General features: G+C 44.5%; 1 protein-coding gene across 1 annotated transcript in view; it reads left to right on the top strand.

The window, feature by feature from the left end:
* Positions 1–2,030: 2,030 nt before the first annotated feature.
* Positions 2,031–18,884, top strand: part of LOC311146399 (gelsolin-like) — a 33,295-nt gene continuing 16,441 nt past the window's right edge. Inside the window, exons 1-3 of the mRNA XM_084182900.1 lie at positions 2,031–2,135; positions 5,572–5,759; positions 18,522–18,676. Of these exons, the coding sequence (XP_084039026.1) occupies positions 5,579–5,759; positions 18,522–18,676 (336 nt within the window). The 5' untranslated portion in view covers positions 2,031–2,135; positions 5,572–5,578. The remainder of the gene's footprint in view (positions 2,136–5,571; positions 5,760–18,521; positions 18,677–18,884) is intronic.

Below are 18,884 nucleotides of genomic sequence, written 5' to 3'. Positions count from 1 at the left end.
CCTATTCTAGCTAACGTTAGCCAGCTAGCTAACATTAGCCACCTAGCTAGAATTCGTAACATCATACGTTTTGCAAATTCGCAACATATAGTATGTTTTGTCATTCTTAACATATCATACGAAATGGGTGATGGACATCCACAAATTAATACATACCATACGAAACGTATCATACTAAATAGTGTCTCGGATTTAGTTACAGAATAATACGAAATGCTCTGATACCAGGTTGCAGCGACTGCTGCCCTATGTACATAGTAATTGAACACTGGTCACTTTAATAATATTTACATACTGTTTTACCCACTTCATATGTATTACTGTATTCTAGTCAAGGCTCATCATATATAACTACTGCTGTACACACCTTTTCTATTCATATACTGCCCATAATGTGTACATACACCCTCATATACTGTACACATATATTTATATTCCGGGCTCTGACATTGCTCATTCTAATATTTCTTAATTCCTTTTTATTTTTGGGATTTGCGTGTATTGTTTTGTATTGTTAGGTATTACTGCACTGTTGGAGCTAGGAACATAAGCATTTCGCTACACCCGCAAGAACATCCACAAAATATGTGTATGCAACCAATACAATTTGATTTGATTTGACCAGGAGGTAGCGCACGACATCATGCCTACTTTTTTCTCTCAAAATAAGAACGTTTAGCCTGTAGTGCTGTTTCAGCTGGCCGTGACCAAAGAGCAGCAAATCACTGAAGTCAAAATGTTACAGAACGAGAATGACTTGCTTGTTCATTTCTGACCTTCCCTGTCCATTTATCGATGGAAATGATTGGCTGCAGCCTCCGTGTGTGTGCCTGTGTGCGTGCGTGCGTGGGTGTGCAAGAAAGTATGTAGACTATGTATCCTACAGGACATGAAACACAGCCTACTGTAGGCTACGGTATGCACTGCCTTATTATGTTACATTATGGTCGAACACAAGAGACCACTTTTTCTATAGTGATTGATGTATAATTTTCTACAACTTCTCCCTCAACGTCAGCAAATCAAAGGAGCCGATCGTGGACTACAGGGAACGGCCCTCATTCACATCGACGGGGCTGTAGAGGAACGGGTCGAGAGCTTCAAGTTCCTTGGTGTCCACATCATTAAGGATCTATCATGGTCCAAACACACCAACACAGTCGTGAAGAGGACACGACAACTGCCTTCCCCGTCAGGAGGCTGAAAAGATTTGGCATGGGCTCTCAGATCCTCAAAAAGTTATTTCGGCTGCACCATTGAGAGCATCTTGACTGGCTGCATCACCGCTTGGTATGGAAACGAACTGCTTGTCATCCGACCACAAGGCGCTACAGAGGGTAGTGCGTATGGCCCAGTACATCACTGGGGCCGAGATCGCTGCCATCCAGGACCTCTATACGGTGTCAGAGGAAGGCCCTAAAAATTGTCAAAGACTCCAGCCACCCAAGTCATAAACTGTTCTCTCTTCTACCGCACGGCAAGTGGTACCGATGCACCAAGTCTGGAACCAGCAGGACCCTGAACAGCGTCTCCCCCCAAGCCATAATAAGACTGCTAAATAGTCAGTCCAGGTAGCCATTTGGTTAACTATTTAACTATCTGCTTTGACACCTTTTTTCGCCAACATTTTTGACTCATCACATATGCTGCTACAGTTTACTATCTGTAACTTTATTCCTAGTTATATGTACTGTACATATCTACCTCAGTTACCTCGTACCCCTGCACATCGACTCGGTACTGGTACCCCTTGTATATAGCCAAGTTATGGTCACTCATTGTGTATCTATTATTACTTTTATTATTATGTTTTACTTTTCTATTATTTCTCTATTTTCTTTCTCTCTGCATTGTTGGGAAGGACCCGTAGGTATGCGTTCCACTGTTAGTCCACACCTGTTGTTTACGAAGCATGTGACGAATTAAATGGCATTAGATTTCCTATACAGCTCTTTTTTTTTTATGGCTTTGATTGTCGACCAATCAATGTGGTGCTTCAATGCCAGACCAATAAAGTGCTAAAAACACTCCCACATGCAATGAACAGGCGCTTTGAGAAGTTGTATCAGCGTCCACATCTGTTTCTGCTCACACAGCACACATTCTCTAATTCTCCGTTACACATCTGTCAAACCGTGAGTTACTTTTGATATTAATTAATTTTGCATTATAATTTGGTGCACTTTGATTCTTTGTTCCAATGCATTTTATTACAATGTTGCGAGACTTGTTGTTTGAACCTCCAATTGTCTATGGAAACTTTATTACGGCTAAACTTTTATCGAGTTTTGTCAAAATTATCGTGCGCAATTGTAGTCACTGTTGATGTTTGGATTTAATTATTCCCAACATTTTGCGCAAAGTTCCAAATGATTTCATATCCAGATGTGTGTGACCGACCGTGAATTCGCTCTATTCCTGTTTTAAATTTGAACAGAGATCGACTGAAACATGATCTCTTCAACTCTTTACGCAGTTGACTAATAGCCAAACAAATGCCTTTATTTGACCAGCTTTATCAATGAAGTGTAAATAGGCCTATCATATTGAGAGTCGTTCATGGACAGTTCATACTACTCGGCTTGATAACATTTCCCAGGGAAGGTCAGAAATGAACAAGCAAGTCATTCTCGTTCTGTAACATTTTGACTTCAGTGACTTGCTGCTCTTTGGTCACGGCCATCTGAAACAGCACAACAGGCTAAACGTTCTTATTTTGAGAGAAAAAAAGTATGCATGATGTCGGGCGCTACCTCCTGCTCCTATGTGGTTGCTTCAAGTTGTGTACTTACAGTCTTTTATGTATTGCCTTGGAATCAACTCCAATTCCAATGTTAGTCCGTTATAGTTTGTTAAATGGCTTACAGAAACGAAATAACAAAATGTAGACCTATCTTTACTAAATACGTTAATTTGAACCCATTTGCAGTCCACGTTGTTTTAAGTAATTGCATGGCTTCAATAGCATTCACACTGGTTTCAGAATTATTAGGCACATAAAATGTTATCCTTGCTTCTATTTTCAGTTTAATCTCCCTCATCTTCCCTGTGTCATTTAAAAGTCAAGAAAGCATACCAAAGCCAGGGTTATGTCATCACAATTTCACATCATGGGCCTGTGGTAGCAAATCTTGGTTCTGGGAGAGGAGCTACAATCTGTAGTTGGCATAATCCCTACATAATCTCTCAATCTAGGTCTGTCAGTGTCAGATTCAGGGGTTTCCTCCATAGATTAATAAACATTTAAAAGTCAAAGTATCCCGACCCTTACACTACATCCTATTGAATCTATTGACTGAATGAGTGACAGAAATAGTACAATGTTAGTTTAACTATTTTTGGTCTGTGCCCAGCAGTTTCCGGCCAACAATAGTCTGAAATTAAGTATTAGATATTAACTTTGTATGATCATTTGTGACCGACCGGTTCGATCTTATGTAGCAAAATTTGAAATTGTGTTTTTTTACATTGGATAAAAGTAGAGACTCAGAGCTAGAAAATGGTATACCATACACTACAGTTGAGGAACAATGGGAAAGTAATTCTGCTTTGAAAGTTGATAAAAAAAATAAAAAAACATCTAACCCCACTTTTGAGAAAATGGCTCTTTAATGTTTTGGTACACCTACTGGAGAGCTCCTCTTTGTCTACACCCATTCAGCATAATTCACACCCTCTTAAGCCTTAGCCCCACCCATCTCTTTAAGGATTCATGTGAGGCCATGTGCTATACAGAGTGAGTACAGTAGTGTACTAAACAACCAAAGATTTCAAGACTAAAGGCTGGTTTATACTACGTCTATCGACATGTCTGTAGACAGTTGTCGCAGTGACATCATCAACATTCTATTGTCGTCCGACATCAAACTTGTCGTTGTCGTTATGAAAAAGTATAAACACAAAAACGACAGGCTGCATGACGACATCAGCAGCCTGGTGGTCCAAAATAGCATAACTGTTGTATTTTAACACCAATAAACCCATCTGTTTAAAAATGAATTTAGTATATGTCAATCTAGGAAACCAGGCAACTAAAAGCAACTTTCTAAACAATGTTTTGGTTTGTTTCTAGCTTGTTAGTGTTAGAAATTGCGTAATTCAAATCTGGTATTGGAATAAGAATCAAGAGATCTTCAATCCAAGCTTAATTTATTATATGCAAAATGTATGTATGATAAGTATGAAGGTTCGTATATACGGGTCCGCTGAGATACCACGCAGGGCACTCTGAGAACTGATCCATTGTTCTAAGTTCTTCTTCAAATACTCTGACAGAAAGCCTCCACTTCTTCTGTTGGCCAACCAGAGCAAAGGACTGAGTGTGGTTCAGCCAATCCGTTGGCGCAGGGGTTGGTCCCAACTCCTCGGCATTCCATTTGTTGCCAGGCATAGTTGCTATGATAATAACCTGCGGAGTCAGCACCCAAAAGACACCATTCCACTGTACTCCATGTTCAAGGACAGTTTCACAGACTACAAAGAGAGAGTGTTCGTATCTGTAAGAAATACAAGTCTTATCTGTCCTACCCCTAACGTTCCTTACATGAATAACAACAGCCTGTTATGTGAAACAATTTATATCAGTATAGTTCATTAATGCATTCCTTCCAAGCTATTCATCACATACAGATCCAATTATGAGAAAAATAGAACCCAACATTAGCTAGCTAGCTAACGTTAAGTTAGCTGGCTAGCCAGTTCAAATAGGTCTACATTTTGTTTCTGTAAGCCATTTAACAAACTATAAACGGACTAACATTGGAATTGGAGTTGATTCTAAGGCAATACATAAAAGACTGTAAGTACACAACTTGAAGTAACCACGTTTCACCATGGAGCATGTTCTGATTGGCCAGTGAGGGGCCTCTGACACACCCACAACTTGTTTATTCATCAAAACCCAGCCTTTTCGCGCCAAAGCCAGCAAGTGCGCCAATAATTATGATAGTGAAAATAGCAAAAATATTTCTGACACACCCCTGAACCTATAGCGCTACCGCCTGCGCTTAGATTGACCATTGAGGTAGGTTTGTTAAAATAGAGCCCATAGGCTACATGACACTAGCAAACCACTCTCTGATCTGAAAAATATGATGTAATGCACCATGATAAGTTTGTTTATTTAAAGCTGCAATATGTCACTTTTTTGGGTGACCAAATTCACATAGAAATAGGTGTTATAGATCTGCCATTCTCGTTGAAGGCAAGCCGTTGAAGCGGTAGATCGGTTTTATGTGCGCCATTTCTATGCTTCCTGTTCTTACATTTTGTTTTTTGTGTCTTTTACTTTCGTTTTTTTTAAACAACTTTCAAACAGCTGAAAATACAATATTTTTGGTTATGGAAAATATTTTTCACAGCGGTTTAGATAATACAATGATTCTCTACACTATACTTGCTTGTTTTGTTACATAAACTGAAATTAGGCAAACTATTAGAATTTTTGCAACCAGGAAATGGAGAGATTTCTGCATATTGAACCTTTAAGAAGAGAAGTTGTAAACATAGGCAGGGTTTATGACCTTGACACCTATATAAACATAGCTTTGGTCTCTCTCTCTCTCTCTGCAGAGCTGTCATGGTGTCACACAAGGAGTTTGAGGCTGCAGGGAAGGAGACAGGGCTGCAGGTGTGGCGTATTGAGAACATGGACCTGAAGCCTGTCCCCAAGGCCCTGCACGGCAACTTCTACACAGGAGATGCCTATCTGCTGCTCTACACAACCAAAGCCCCCTCCCACTACATTCACATGTGGATGGGTAAGACAAGCACGCTCGTACACACACATACAGTACACACCACACACACCTACAGACAAACAGACATAAGATTCCTCAAAGTAACCCTAGAAGCCGCTCCTCCGTAGGTATAATTATGTGGGCCTAATTCAGATAAACCATGTCATAACAAGATGCCCAGCGCTTCAAGCCAAGCCTCCTACTCCACCCTCTGTCGCTCTCTCCCCACCCGCAAAATGTCGGTTGCTTCTCACTGAGCTATAGCTTGCCCGCTCCATAGCAAGCTGCTCTATCCGCACTGCATGATTGGTTAAGTAATTTAATGTTGAACTAAATGTAAAACAATTACCATTTCAGAGGTTTAAAAGGGAACAGAAAGGAACGATATAAACTGGTACTTTTTGGGGGCTTTGAACCAGCTCAGAAATATATTTTGCTGGTTGGAACGGAACAAACTAAAAAATGGTTTTGTTCAGAACTAAACAATTGGAAAATAATTTCAGTTCCAACCCCTTGGTGAGAGATACAGCAGGCATTACAGAGACAAATAGACCCTATTAAAACACTGAGTAGAAGTGCCTTTCTTTCCTCATCACCAGTTACACCAAAACCATTTCAGTTCCACATCGACAGTAAGATTCTTCTACAATACTTGCTATTTTATTGCACAGTCTCTACCACGAAAGGCCGTGTGAATTTGCATGGTAAAAATAATGTAGAAATACCTGTGGTTATTGTTATGGTGCATGTGTATACATACCCTATAGCTATGGTCAAATATACACATACTGTAGACACTGAATCTGCATATAACAAGTATTGCTTAGCAGGAAATGTTCCTCTTTCTCAACACACACACGAGACCACATACCTGAGAAAGCATTTACAACAACATACATCACCCTGACGCTGTATCTAAGTGTTGAGATAACAGGAGTGTTGAAACTCTCCTTCCTGGTACTCACATGGACTTGTGAAATTAATTTGTGTAATTCTATTTCCCCTCTTGTCGATTAGCTTGATTCAGTTGGCAAAGAGCTTTCTGGGCATGGTACATGCTAGTGCACATCTTCAAAGAAAGCCCACTGTCACGTTCGTTTAATGACGGGTCAGACCAAGGCACAGCGTGATATGCGTACATGTTTATTTAAGCTAATAAACACACAACAAACAAACCGAACCGTGACGTTCAACGGTTACACACAAAACAAACCTTACACGGAACAAGATCCCACAACTACACAGTGCCAATGGGCTGCCTAAGTATGATCCCCAATCAGAGACAACGAGCGACAGCTGCCTCTGATTGGGAACCACACCGGCCAACATAGATCTATACATACTAGAACCACAACATAGAAATACACAACATAGAACATACACACCCTGACTCAACATATACAGTGGGGGAAAAAAGTATTTAGTCAGCCACCAATTGTGCAAGTTCTCCCACTTAAAAAGATGAGAGAGGCCTGTAATTTTCATCATAGGTACACGTCAACTATGACAGACAAAATGAGGAAAAAAAATCCAGAAAATCACATTGTAGGATTTTTAATGAATTTATTTGCAAATTATGGTGGAAAATAAGTATTTGGTCAATAACAAAAGTTTCTCAATACTTTGTTATATACCCTTTGTTGGCAATGACACAGGTCAAACGTTTTCTGTAAGTCTTCACAAGGTTTTCACACACTGTTGCTGGTATTTTGGCCCATTCCTCCATGCATATCTCTAGAGCAGTGATGTTTTGGGGCTGTCGCTGGGCAACACAGACTTTCAACTCCCTCCAAAGATTTTCTATGGGGTTGAGATCTGGAGACTGGCTAGGCCACTCCAGGACCTTGAAATGCTTCTTACGAAGCCACTCCTTCGTTGCCCGGCGGTGTGTTTGGGATCATTGTCATGCTGAAAGACCCAGCCACGTTTCATCTTCAATGCCCTTGCTGATGGAAGGAGGTTTTCACTCAAAATCTCACGATACATGGCCCCATTCATTCTTTCCTTTACACGGATCAGTCGTCCTGGTCACTTTGCTGAAAAACAGCCCCAAAGCATGATGTTTCCACCCCATGCTTCACAGTAGGTATGGTGTTCTTTGGATGCAACTCAGCATTCTTTGTCCTCCAAACACGACGAGTTGAGTTTTTACCAAAAAGTTCTATTTTGGTTTCATCTGACCATATGACATTCTCCCAATCCTCTTCTGGATCATCCAAATGCACTCTAGCAAACTTCAGACGGGCCTGGACATGTACTGGCTTAAGCAGGGGGACACGTCTGGCACTGCAGGATTTGAGTCCCTGGTGGCGTAGTGTGTTACTGATGGTAGGCTTTGTTACTTTGGTCCCAGCTCTCTGCAGGTCATTCACTAGGTCCCCCCGTGTGGTTCTGGGATTTTTCCTCACCGTTCTTGTGATCATTTTGACCCCACGGGGTGAGATCTTGCGTGGAGCCCCAGATCGAGGGAGATTATCAGTGGTCTTGTATGTCTTCCATTTCCTAATAATTGCTCCCACAGTTGATTTCTTCAAACCAAGCTGCTTACCTATTGCAGATTCAGTCTTCCCAGCCTGGTGCAGGTCTACAATTTTGTTTCTGGTGTCCTTTGACAGCTCTTTGGTCTTGGCCATAGTGGAGTTTGGAGTGTGACTGTTTGAGGTTGTGGACAGGTGTCTTTTATACTGATAACAAGTTCAAACAGGTGCCATTAATACAGGTAACGAGTGGAGGACAGAGGAGCCTCTTAAAGAAGAAGTTACAGGTCTGTGAGAGCCAGAAATCTTGCTTGTTTGTAGGTGACCAAATACTTATTTTCCACCATAATTTGCAAGTAAATTCATTAAAAATCCTACAATGTGATTTTCTGGATTTTCTTTCCTCAATTTGTCTGTCATAGTTGACGTGTACCTATGATGAAAATTACAGGCCTCTCTCATCTTTTTAAGTGGGAGAACTTGCACAATTGGTGGCTGACTAAATACTTTTTATCCCCACTGTATGTACAATACATTGTTTAGTTTAATTCTATGATTGGGCTCTGGGATGACCTGTTTTTGAGAGTGAAATGGCCAGATTCACAATGTATCAAATTATTACATCCTCTCAGGGGTTATATCAGCCAGGGTTATATGGAAATAAAATATGAATGTATGCATAATCAATTCAAATCGAATTTTAAGGAATATAGCACTTTCCTTATTTTATTACCTAGGGCCAAATATTTTTATAACTAACCCAAGATAGACCAGACCCTGTAGTTTCCAATGGGAGCAAATTAAATCATAGTGGGCAGAACAAGCAAGGAGATGGGCAGAGCCAAGCACCAGCTAGTGAGATTCTATTGGCGCGTTCTAGCATTTATTTGCATATTTGCTTTAGGGAGTGCTTACTCTGTGAAGTGCAAGTGTGCAATAACTCAATTCACCCTGGCACTCCTTCTAAACAACTTCATTTTTTTTTTACTTTGGCAAAGGCTAAAGTCTACAAAACACAGTCCACTCTGTTCGTTACAGATCTAGTTTTGGAAACAGAATACTGTATGGAGATCAAATGTTTAATCAATGAGAAAATTAGCAGAATATCGGCCAAAATCCATCTCGCTCCATCTTCACCGACTGCCGGCCACTTGGCTTCCTCTCATCACCATATTTGGTAGTGAGTAGAAACGCCAACCGGATGCTTCACATTTATACATCTGGTAAAATATCTGACTCATTGTTCTATCTGTGCTAGGGCCTCGCTCGAGCTTTATGTGGCCATGGAACTCCTTGGCAGAGAGTGGAGAGAGAGAGAGAGAGTGCACTTGAGGATGCCCTGATGAGTGTACCCACCTAAACAGACAAGGGAAGATCCACTGATGTTTGAGGGTGATCCCTCCATCTCTCTCTCTCCATCGCGGAGGAGAAGAGAAGAATAGTGTGAGTCACTTCCGACTGGTCATTGCATCGTAGGAGGGTGTAGAAACATTAGTGTGGAAACATAGGGAAAATCTCAATTGCTTACTCCTTGCGTCTTCTCTCCTCACCTCCTTCTCAAAACCCATTGGATGAGAAAGCCAGAGATCCCGCCCCTCTGTCCTTCTCCTCCAATGGGTTTTGAGAAAGAGGCAAGGAGAGAGGACCCGAGGAGTATGCAATTGAGATTCTCCCTATGTTTCCACACTAATGTTTCTACACCCTCCTACGATGCAATGACCAGTCGGAAGTGACTCACACTATTCTTCTCTCCTCCTTCTCTTCCTCTTTCTTTTCCATCTCTCTCTTTCTCTCTTTCAGGCTGGGGACACTCAGACAAAGTGGTGCAGTGTGGAAGTCATTTCCATAATGGAAAAGTAGAGGAAGCAAAGGTCCACTGTACTATTGAGCAATGTCTGAAATGGAAGAACATGTTAGTTGTTTTCACCTTAATAATTGAAGTAGTGCAGACCACCTCTTTTTTAGGACTATTTCAGGTCCACGAACAGTACCACCTCTTTTTTAGGACTATTTCAGGTCTACGAACAGTACCACCTCTTAGCATTTCTCCAAGGACGCAGGTTTTTTTCCTTACTTCATTACCATAAAGCAACAGAGGAACCATTCATAGGAAATATTGAACATACACAGAAAAATGTAACATTCACAGAATAGGACATTGATTTTGACAGTGTATTTGTACTGTGCATTGTACTGTATATATAATATCATTATAATAAGAATATATTTTCACATGATATTGAAATAGCAATGTTCCATAGGGAAAAATACAGTTATTCTATCTGTTTTGGGGCTGTCGCTGGGCAACACGGACTTTCAACTCCCTCCAAAGAGTTTCTATGGGGTTGAGATCTGGAGACTGGCTATGCCACTCCAGGACCTTGAAATGCTTCTTACGAAGCCACTCCTACGTTGCCCGGGCGGTGTGTTTGGGATCATTGTCATGCTGAAAGACCCAGCCACGTTTCATCTTCAATGCCCTTGCTGATAGAAGGAGGTTTTCACTCAAAATCTCACGATACATGGCCCCATTCATTCTTTCCTTTACACGGATCAGTCGTCCTGGTCCCTTTGCAGAAAAACAGCCCCAAAGCATGATGTTTCCACCCCCATGCTTCACAGTAGGTATGGTGTTCTTTGGATGCAACTCAGCATTCTTTGTCCTCCAAACACGACGAGTTGAGTTTTTACCAAAAAGTTCTATTTTGGTTTCATCTGACCATATGACATTCTCCCAATCCTCTTCTGGATCATCCAAATGCACTCTAGCAAACTTCAGACGGGCCTGGACATGTACTGGCTTAAGCAGGGGGACACGTCTGGCACTGCAGGATTTGAGTCCCTGGCGGCGTAGTGTGTTACTGATGGTAGGCTTTGTTACTTTGGTCCCAGCTCTCTGCAGGTCATTCACTAGGTCCCCCCGTGTGGTTCTGGGATTTTTGCTCACCGTTCTTGTGATCATTTTGACCCCACGGGGTGAGATCTTGCGTGGAGCCCCAGATCGAGGGAGATTATCAGTGGTCTTGTATGTCTTCCATTTCCTAATAATTGCTCCCACAGTTGATTTCTTCAAACCAAGCTGCTTACCTATTGCAGATTCAGTCTTCCCAGCCTGGTGCAGGTCTACAATTTTGTTTCTGGTGTCCTTTGACAGCTCTTTGGTCTTGGCCATAGTGGAGTTTGGAGTGTGACTGTTTGAGGTTGTGGACAGGTGTCTTTTATACTGATAACAAGTTCAAACAGGTGCCATTAATACAGGTAACGAGTGGAGGACAGAGGAGCCTCTTAAAGAAGAAGTTACAGGTCTGTGAGAGCCAGAAATCTTGCTTGTTTGTAGGTGACCAAATACTTATTTTCCACCAAATAAATTCATTAAAAATCCTACAATGTGATTTTCTGGATTTTTTTTTCTCAATTTGTCTGTCATAGTTGACGTGTACCTATGATGAAAATTACAGGCCTCTCTCATCTTTTTAAGTGGGAGAACTTGCACAATTGGTGGCTGACTAAATACTTTTTTCCCCCACTGTACGAGTCCCCTGAGTCAGGGCGTGACAGTACCCCCCCCAAAAGGTGCGGACTCCGACCGCACAACCTTTACATACCAGGGTAGGGGCCGGGTGGGACGACCACTTACTCTCCGCCTCCCTGTTGCGCCCCTGGTCCGGTCTGGACCTCAGCGCGCTGCTTCCCCTCTCCTTCCTCCCACGATACTCCAGACCCTGTCTGGACCCTGGTGTGAGAGACCCCGAACCTGGAGAGGGGCTGACGTCTGGGTCTGGGCTGGAGCCGCTGACTGGAGCTGGACCCGACGACGGTGGAGCGAACTGCTCTGGCACCGGAGTGGAGCCGCTGACCGGAGCTGGATCAGGCACCGGTGGAGCGGACTGCTCTGGCTCCGGAGTGGAGCCGCTGACCGGAGCTGGACTGGACCCCGGTGGAGCGGATTGCTCTGGCTCCGGAGTGGAGCAGCTGACTGGAGCTGAACTGGGCACCGGTGGAGCGGACTGCTCTGGCTCCGGAGTGGAGCCGCTGACCGGAGCTGGACTGGACCCCGGTGGAGCGGACTGCTCTGGCTCCGGAGTGGAGCAGCTGACCGGAGCTGGATCAGGCACCGGTGGAGCGGACTGCTCTGGCTCCGGAGTGGAGCCGCTGACCGGAGCTGGACTGGACCCCGGTGGAGCGGACTGCTCTGGCTCCGGAGTGGAGCAGCTGACCGGAGCTGGATCAGGCACCGGTGGAGCGGACTGCTCTGGCTCCAGAGTGGAGCAGCTGACCGGTGCCGGACCAGGCACCGGTGGAACAGGCACGGGCCGTGCCGGACTGGACACATGCACCACTGGCTTGGTGCGAGGAGCAGGAACAGGCCGGGCCGGGCTGGCGACGCGCACCACTGGCCTGGTGCGAGGAGCAGGAACAGGCAGGGCCGGGCTGGCGACGCGCACCACTGGCTTGGTGCGGGGAGTAGGAACAGGCCGGGCCGGGTTGGCGACGCGCACCACTGGCTTGGTACGAGGAGCAGGAACAGGCCGGGCCGGGTTGGCAACGTGCACCACTGGCTTGGTACGAGGAGCAGGAACAGGCCGGGCCGGACTGGCGACGCGCACCACTGGCTTGGTGCGAGGAGCAGGAACAGGCCGGGCCGGGCTGGCGACGCGCACCACTGGCTTGGTGCAAGGAGCAGGAATAGGCCGGGCAGGGCCGGACTGTGGAGGCGGACTGGAGGTCTGGAGCGGAGAGCTGGCACAACCCATTCTGGCTGAATGCCTACTTCTGCACAGTAAGTGTGAGGCATCAGCACAGGACGCACTGGGCTGTGCACGCGCACTGGCGATACAGTTCGTAGAACTGGCGCAGGATATGCGGGACCGAGGAGGCGTACTGGAGACCAGGAGCGTTGAGCCGGCACACCCTGTCCTGGCTGGATGCCCATCTACACACGGCACGTGCGTGGTGCAAGCACAGGACTGTGCCGGCGCACTGGCGACACAGTACGTAGCTCCGCATAACACGGAGCCTACCCAGTCATACGCTTCCTCGCGTGAGTACAGGGAGTTGGCTCTGCTCTGACACTAGGCTCCGCCAACCATCCCATGTGCCCCCCCCAATTTTTTTTCTTGGGGCTGCTTCTCGGGCTTCCTCCTCGACCGGCCTCCTCCGTGTTGCCGTTGCTCCTCTCCTGCCTGGGCATCTACCTTAGCCCATGGTCCTCTCCCCGCAAATATCTCTTCCCATGACCACAAATTGCCCACCTGTGACATGGCCCTTCGCTCCGCCTGGGCACGTTGCTTGGTCCTCGTTTGGTGGGATCTTCTGTCACGTTCGTTTAATGACGGGTCAGACCAAGGCGCAGCGTGATATGCGTACATGTTTATTTAAGCTAATAAACACACAACAAACAAAACGAAACGTGAAGTCCAACGGTTACACACAAAACAAACCTTACACGGAACAAGATCCCACAACTACACAGTGCCAATGGGCTGCCTAAGTATGATCCCCAATCAGAGACAACGAGCGACAGCTGCCTCTGATTGGGAACCACACCGGCCAACATAGATCTATACATACTAGAACCACAACATAGAAATACACAACATAGAACATACACACCCTGACTCAACATATACGAGTCCCCTGAGTCAGGGCGTGACACCCACAAGTAATTACATGTAGGAGAGAGAGTATACACTACACTCTCTCATCTCCTCTCCTCTCCTTCCTTCTCACTGTCTGTCTCTTTCTCTTTTTCCTTTCATCTCTCTTTCCTTTCCTTTCATCTCTCTTCCCTTTCCTCTCATCTCTCTTTCCTTTCCTCTCATCTCTCTCTCTCTCTGTCTTCCTCTCCTCTTCCCTCCGACTCTCCTCTCTATAAATGTCTAGTTTGTCAGTTCGACTTTTCACTGAGACAAACCAGAGTGAACCCAGTGTGCATGCTGCTGGCTCACACACATAGCATACCAGTGCCTGTTAGTCATTACCCAGCCACAATAGAGAGGCCTGGGTCTGGACAGGTTTATGTGGTGCCTAGCTAACCTTCTGATCGAGGCTTCAGTTCTTTGCTGTGGTGGCAGCCTTTCTGATCTAACATTCTCTATCATTCCCATTTGAGATCTGAGAGGGATCAACGCACAGTTGCAAACGACTCCACCCCATAGTTTCACCATTTTTCAACCCCATGTTGGAGCCCCAGGGCCAAACTCAAACCATATTTAGCCGTTGTAAAGAGGACATTCTGGTTCTTGGTGGAGTGTTTGTTGAAGCCGATCAAATCAGTTCTAAAATAAAGCATTTTCATATACTCATTATTTGTATGTACAGTACCCAGTGAAAGTCTACACACTCCCTGAACAGTCTTCACATTTCGGTGCCTTAAAATAAAAAAATAAAAAAATATTAAATAGGATTGTTTTTTTCCTACCGATTTACAAAACGTACTCAACATTTTACAAAGTGAAATAACATTTTTAGAACATTTTCCAAATTAATATAGTTTTTTTACAAAACTAAGATGTCTTGATTGCATATGTCTTCACACCACAGAGTTACTACTTGGTGAAAGCACCTTTGGCAGCCATTACAGCTGTAAATCAAAGATTCTACCAACTTTGCACAACTCTTGGGCAACATATCCATTGTTTATGTCAAAATTGCTCAAGCTCAGTACATTTGGTAAGGAATCATTGATGGACAGCAATATTCAAACCTTGTCTCTTGTTTTCAAACAGATTTAAGTCAGGACTGAGACCGGACCATTCTGGAACGCTCATCACCTATTGGAAAGCCATTCTAGTGTGTCTTTGGCATAAACATTTGTGTAATTGTTCCAATGAAAATAAAACTATCCCAGGGTTAGATATTCAGAAGACTGAAGCATGGTTTCCTCTAACCTTTTATCTGGGCTTTACTCCTTTTTTATTTTAATTTTATTCTGACAAACTCCCCAGTCGCTGCCGGTGACAAGCATACCCATAACATGATGCTACGACCACAAAACGACCAAAATCGTTTCCGTTTTGTTTGTAGCTACTGCTTGTTTGGCCCGTTGTGTCAAGTCACTCCGGTTCACACTGACCGTGTTCAGAAAGTAGTCCACTGCAACTTTTCCCACTAATCCTTGTCGTCGGATGTGGCAGAGCTCGAAAACTATTACAGACTACAAAGGGAAGCACAGCTGTGAGCTGCCCAGTGACACAAGCCTACCAGACGAGCTAAATCACTTCTATGCTCGCTTCGAGGCAAGCAACACTGAAGCATGCATGAGAGCATCAGCTGTTCCGGATGACTATGTGATCACGCTCTCCGTAGCCGATGTGAGTAATACTTTTAAGCAGGTCAACATTCACAAGGCTCCAGGGCCAGACGGATTACAAGGACGTGTACTCCGAGCATGCGCTGACCAACTGGAAAGTGACTGTCTGTAATACCAACATGTTTCAAGCAGACCACCATAGTCCCTGTGCCCAAGAAACTAAGATAACCTGCCTAAATGACTACCGACCCGTAGCACTCACGTCTGTAGCCATGAAGTGCTTTGAAAGGCTGGTCATGGCTCACATCAACACCATTATCCCAGAAACCCTAGACCCACTCCAATTTGCATACCGCCCCAACATATCCACAGATGATGCAATCTCTATTGCACTCCACACTGCCCTTTCCCACCTGGACAAGAGGAACACCTACATGAGAATGCTATTAATTGACTACAGCTCAGCGTTCAACACCATTATGCCCTCAAAGCTCATCAATAAGCTAAGGACCCTGGGACTAAACACCTCCCTGTGCAACTGGATCCTGGACTTACGGAAGGGCCACCCCCAGGTGGTAAGGGTAGGTAACAACACATCTGCTACGCTGATCCTCAACACGGGGGCCCCTCAGGGGTGCGTGCTCAGTCCCCTCCCGTACTCCCTGTTTACCCATGACTGCATGGCCAGCCACGACTCCAACACCCTCATTAAGTTTGCCGACGACACAACAGTGGTAGGCCTGATCACCGTCAACGATGAGACAGCCTATAGGGAGGTCGTCAGAGACCTGGCCGTGTGGTGCCAGGATAACAACCTCTCCCTCAACGTGATCAAGACAAAGGAGATGATTGTGGACTACAGGAAAAAAAGAGGACTGAGCATGCCCCCATTCTCATCGACGGGGCTGTAGTGGAACAGGTTTAGAGCTTCAAGTTCCTTGGTGTCCACATCACCAACAAACTATCATGGTCCAAACACACCAAGACAGTCGTGAAGAGGGCACGACAAAGCCTATTCCCCCTCAGGAGACTGAAAATACTTGGCATGGGTCCTCAGATCCTCAAAAGGTTATACAGCTGCACCATCGAGAGCATCCTGACTGGTTGCATCACCGCCTGGTATGGCAACTGCTCGGCCTCCGACCGCAAGGCACTACAGAGGGTAGTGCTTACGGCCCAGTACATCACTGGGGCCAAGCTTCCTGCCATCCAGGACCTCTATACCAGGCGGTGTCAGAGGAAGGCCCTAAAAATTGTCAAAGACTCCAGCCACCCTAGTCATAGACTGTTCTCTCTGCTACCGCACGGCAAGCGGTACCGGAGCGCCAAGTCTAGGTCCAAAAGGCTTCTTATCAGCTTCTACCCTCAAGCCATAAGACTCCTGAACAGCTCTTCATGTATACCCAGACTATTTGCATTGCCCCCCCACCCCACCCCACCCAACCCCCTCTTTTATGCTGCTGCTACTCTGTTTATTATTTATGCATAGTCACTTTAACTCTACCCACATGTACATATTACCTCAATTACCTCGACTAACCGGTGCCCCAGCACATTGACTCTGTACTGGTACCACCTGTATATAGCCTCCCTACTGTTATTTTATTTTACTGCTGCTCTTTATTTATTATAATTATTTTATTTTTTACTTATCTATTATTTTTTGAATTTTTTTTTACTTAGCACTTTTTATTTTCTTAAAAACTGCATTGTTGGTTAAGGGCTTGTAAGTAAGCATTTCACTGTAATGTCTACACCTGTTGTATTCGGCACATGTGGCATATAACATTTGATTTGATTTGATTGATACACCATCCAAAGTGTAATTAATAACTTCACCATGCTCAAAGGGATTTCAATGTCTGCTTTTTGTTTTGTTTTACCCATCTACCAATAGGTGCCCGTCTTTGCGAGGCATTGAAAAACCTCCCTGGTCTTTGTGGTTGAATCTGTATTTGAAATTCACTGCTCGACTGAGTGACCTTACAGATAATTGTATGTGTGGGGTACAGAGATGAGGTAGTCATTCAAGAATCATGTTAAACACTATTAATGCACACAGAGTAAGTCCCTGCAACTTATTATGTGACTTAAGCACATTTCTACTCCTGAACTTATTTAGGCTTGCCATAACAAAGGGGTTGAATACTTATTGACAAGACATTTCAGCTTTTCATTTGTAATTAATTTATAAACATTTCTAAAAACATGATTCCACTTTCACATGATGCCATATTGTGTGTAGGCCAGTGACACACAATCAATTTTAAGTTCAGGCTGTAACATGACAAAATGTGGAAAAAGTCAAGGGGTGTGAATACTTTCTGAAGGCACTGTATGTTGCCCTGAGAGTTGGTAGAATCTTATTCAAAATTATTCATAGCTGTAATGGCTGCCAAAGTTGCTTTAACCAAGTATTAACTCTGGGGTGTGACGACATATGCAATCAAGACATGTTTGTTTTTTATCCTAAATGAATTTGGAAAATGTGCTATAATTTTGCTTTCACTTTGAAAATGTGGAGTAGGTAGTGAAGATAGGTAGGAAAATAAGACTGTGCAAGCGGCGTGTAGACTTTCACTAGCGGCTGTAGACTTTCACTAGCGGCTGTAGACTTTCACTAGCGGCTGTAGACCTTCACTAGCGGCTGTAGACTTTCACTAGCGGCTGTAGACTTTCACTAGCGGCTGTAGACTTTCACTAGCGGCTGTAGACTTTCACTAGCGGCTGTAGACTTTCACTAGCGGCTGTAGACTTTCACTAGCGGCTGTAGACTTTCACTAGCGGCTGTAGACTTTCACTAGCGGCTGTAGACTTTCACTAGCGGCTGTAGACTTTCACTAGCGGCTGTACACATTGGGATGAAGTCTCATTCCGTTAGCTTGGAGCAATTACAAAATAAGTTGGCTATAACCAAGACAGGCAGTCACCTAGACTATACTCCACAGTTTGAATAAAGGCTTGGAAAGGCAATACTTAACCGTCATGGTCAAAGCAAGTTTTAGCAATTTCTCTGTGGATGATTTCTAACGTTCTCTCCTCTCTTTCCTCCAGGGGATGAGTGTTCTCAGGATGAGAGCGGAGCGGCGGCCATCTTTGCCACCCAGCTGGATGACTTCCTGGGCGGAGGGCCGGTCCAGTTCAGAGAGGTCCAGAACAACGAGTCCATCACCTTCTTGGGCTACTTCAAGTCTGGCATCAAGTACAAGGTCAGCTTCTTCTGCTAAAAGCTGAAAGATGTGGAGTGGGAAGTGATTAGTTTTTTCTTCCAATTTAGGGTCCACTAATGACACTTTGAATGAGAGCAGTGGGTTAGTTCAGGGTTTCCCAAACTCGGTCCTGGGGCACCCCCTGGGTGCACGTTTAGGTTTTTAACACTACACAGCTGATTCAAATAACCAACTCATCATCAAGCTG

This window comes from Coregonus lavaretus, assembly GCF_964263955.1.
Source record: "Coregonus lavaretus genome assembly, chromosome: 19".
NCBI classification, from domain to species: domain Eukaryota; kingdom Metazoa; phylum Chordata; class Actinopteri; order Salmoniformes; family Salmonidae; genus Coregonus; species Coregonus lavaretus.
The sequence above is the reverse complement of the archived record's forward strand: the minus strand, read 5'-3'. Positions and strand labels throughout refer to the sequence as shown.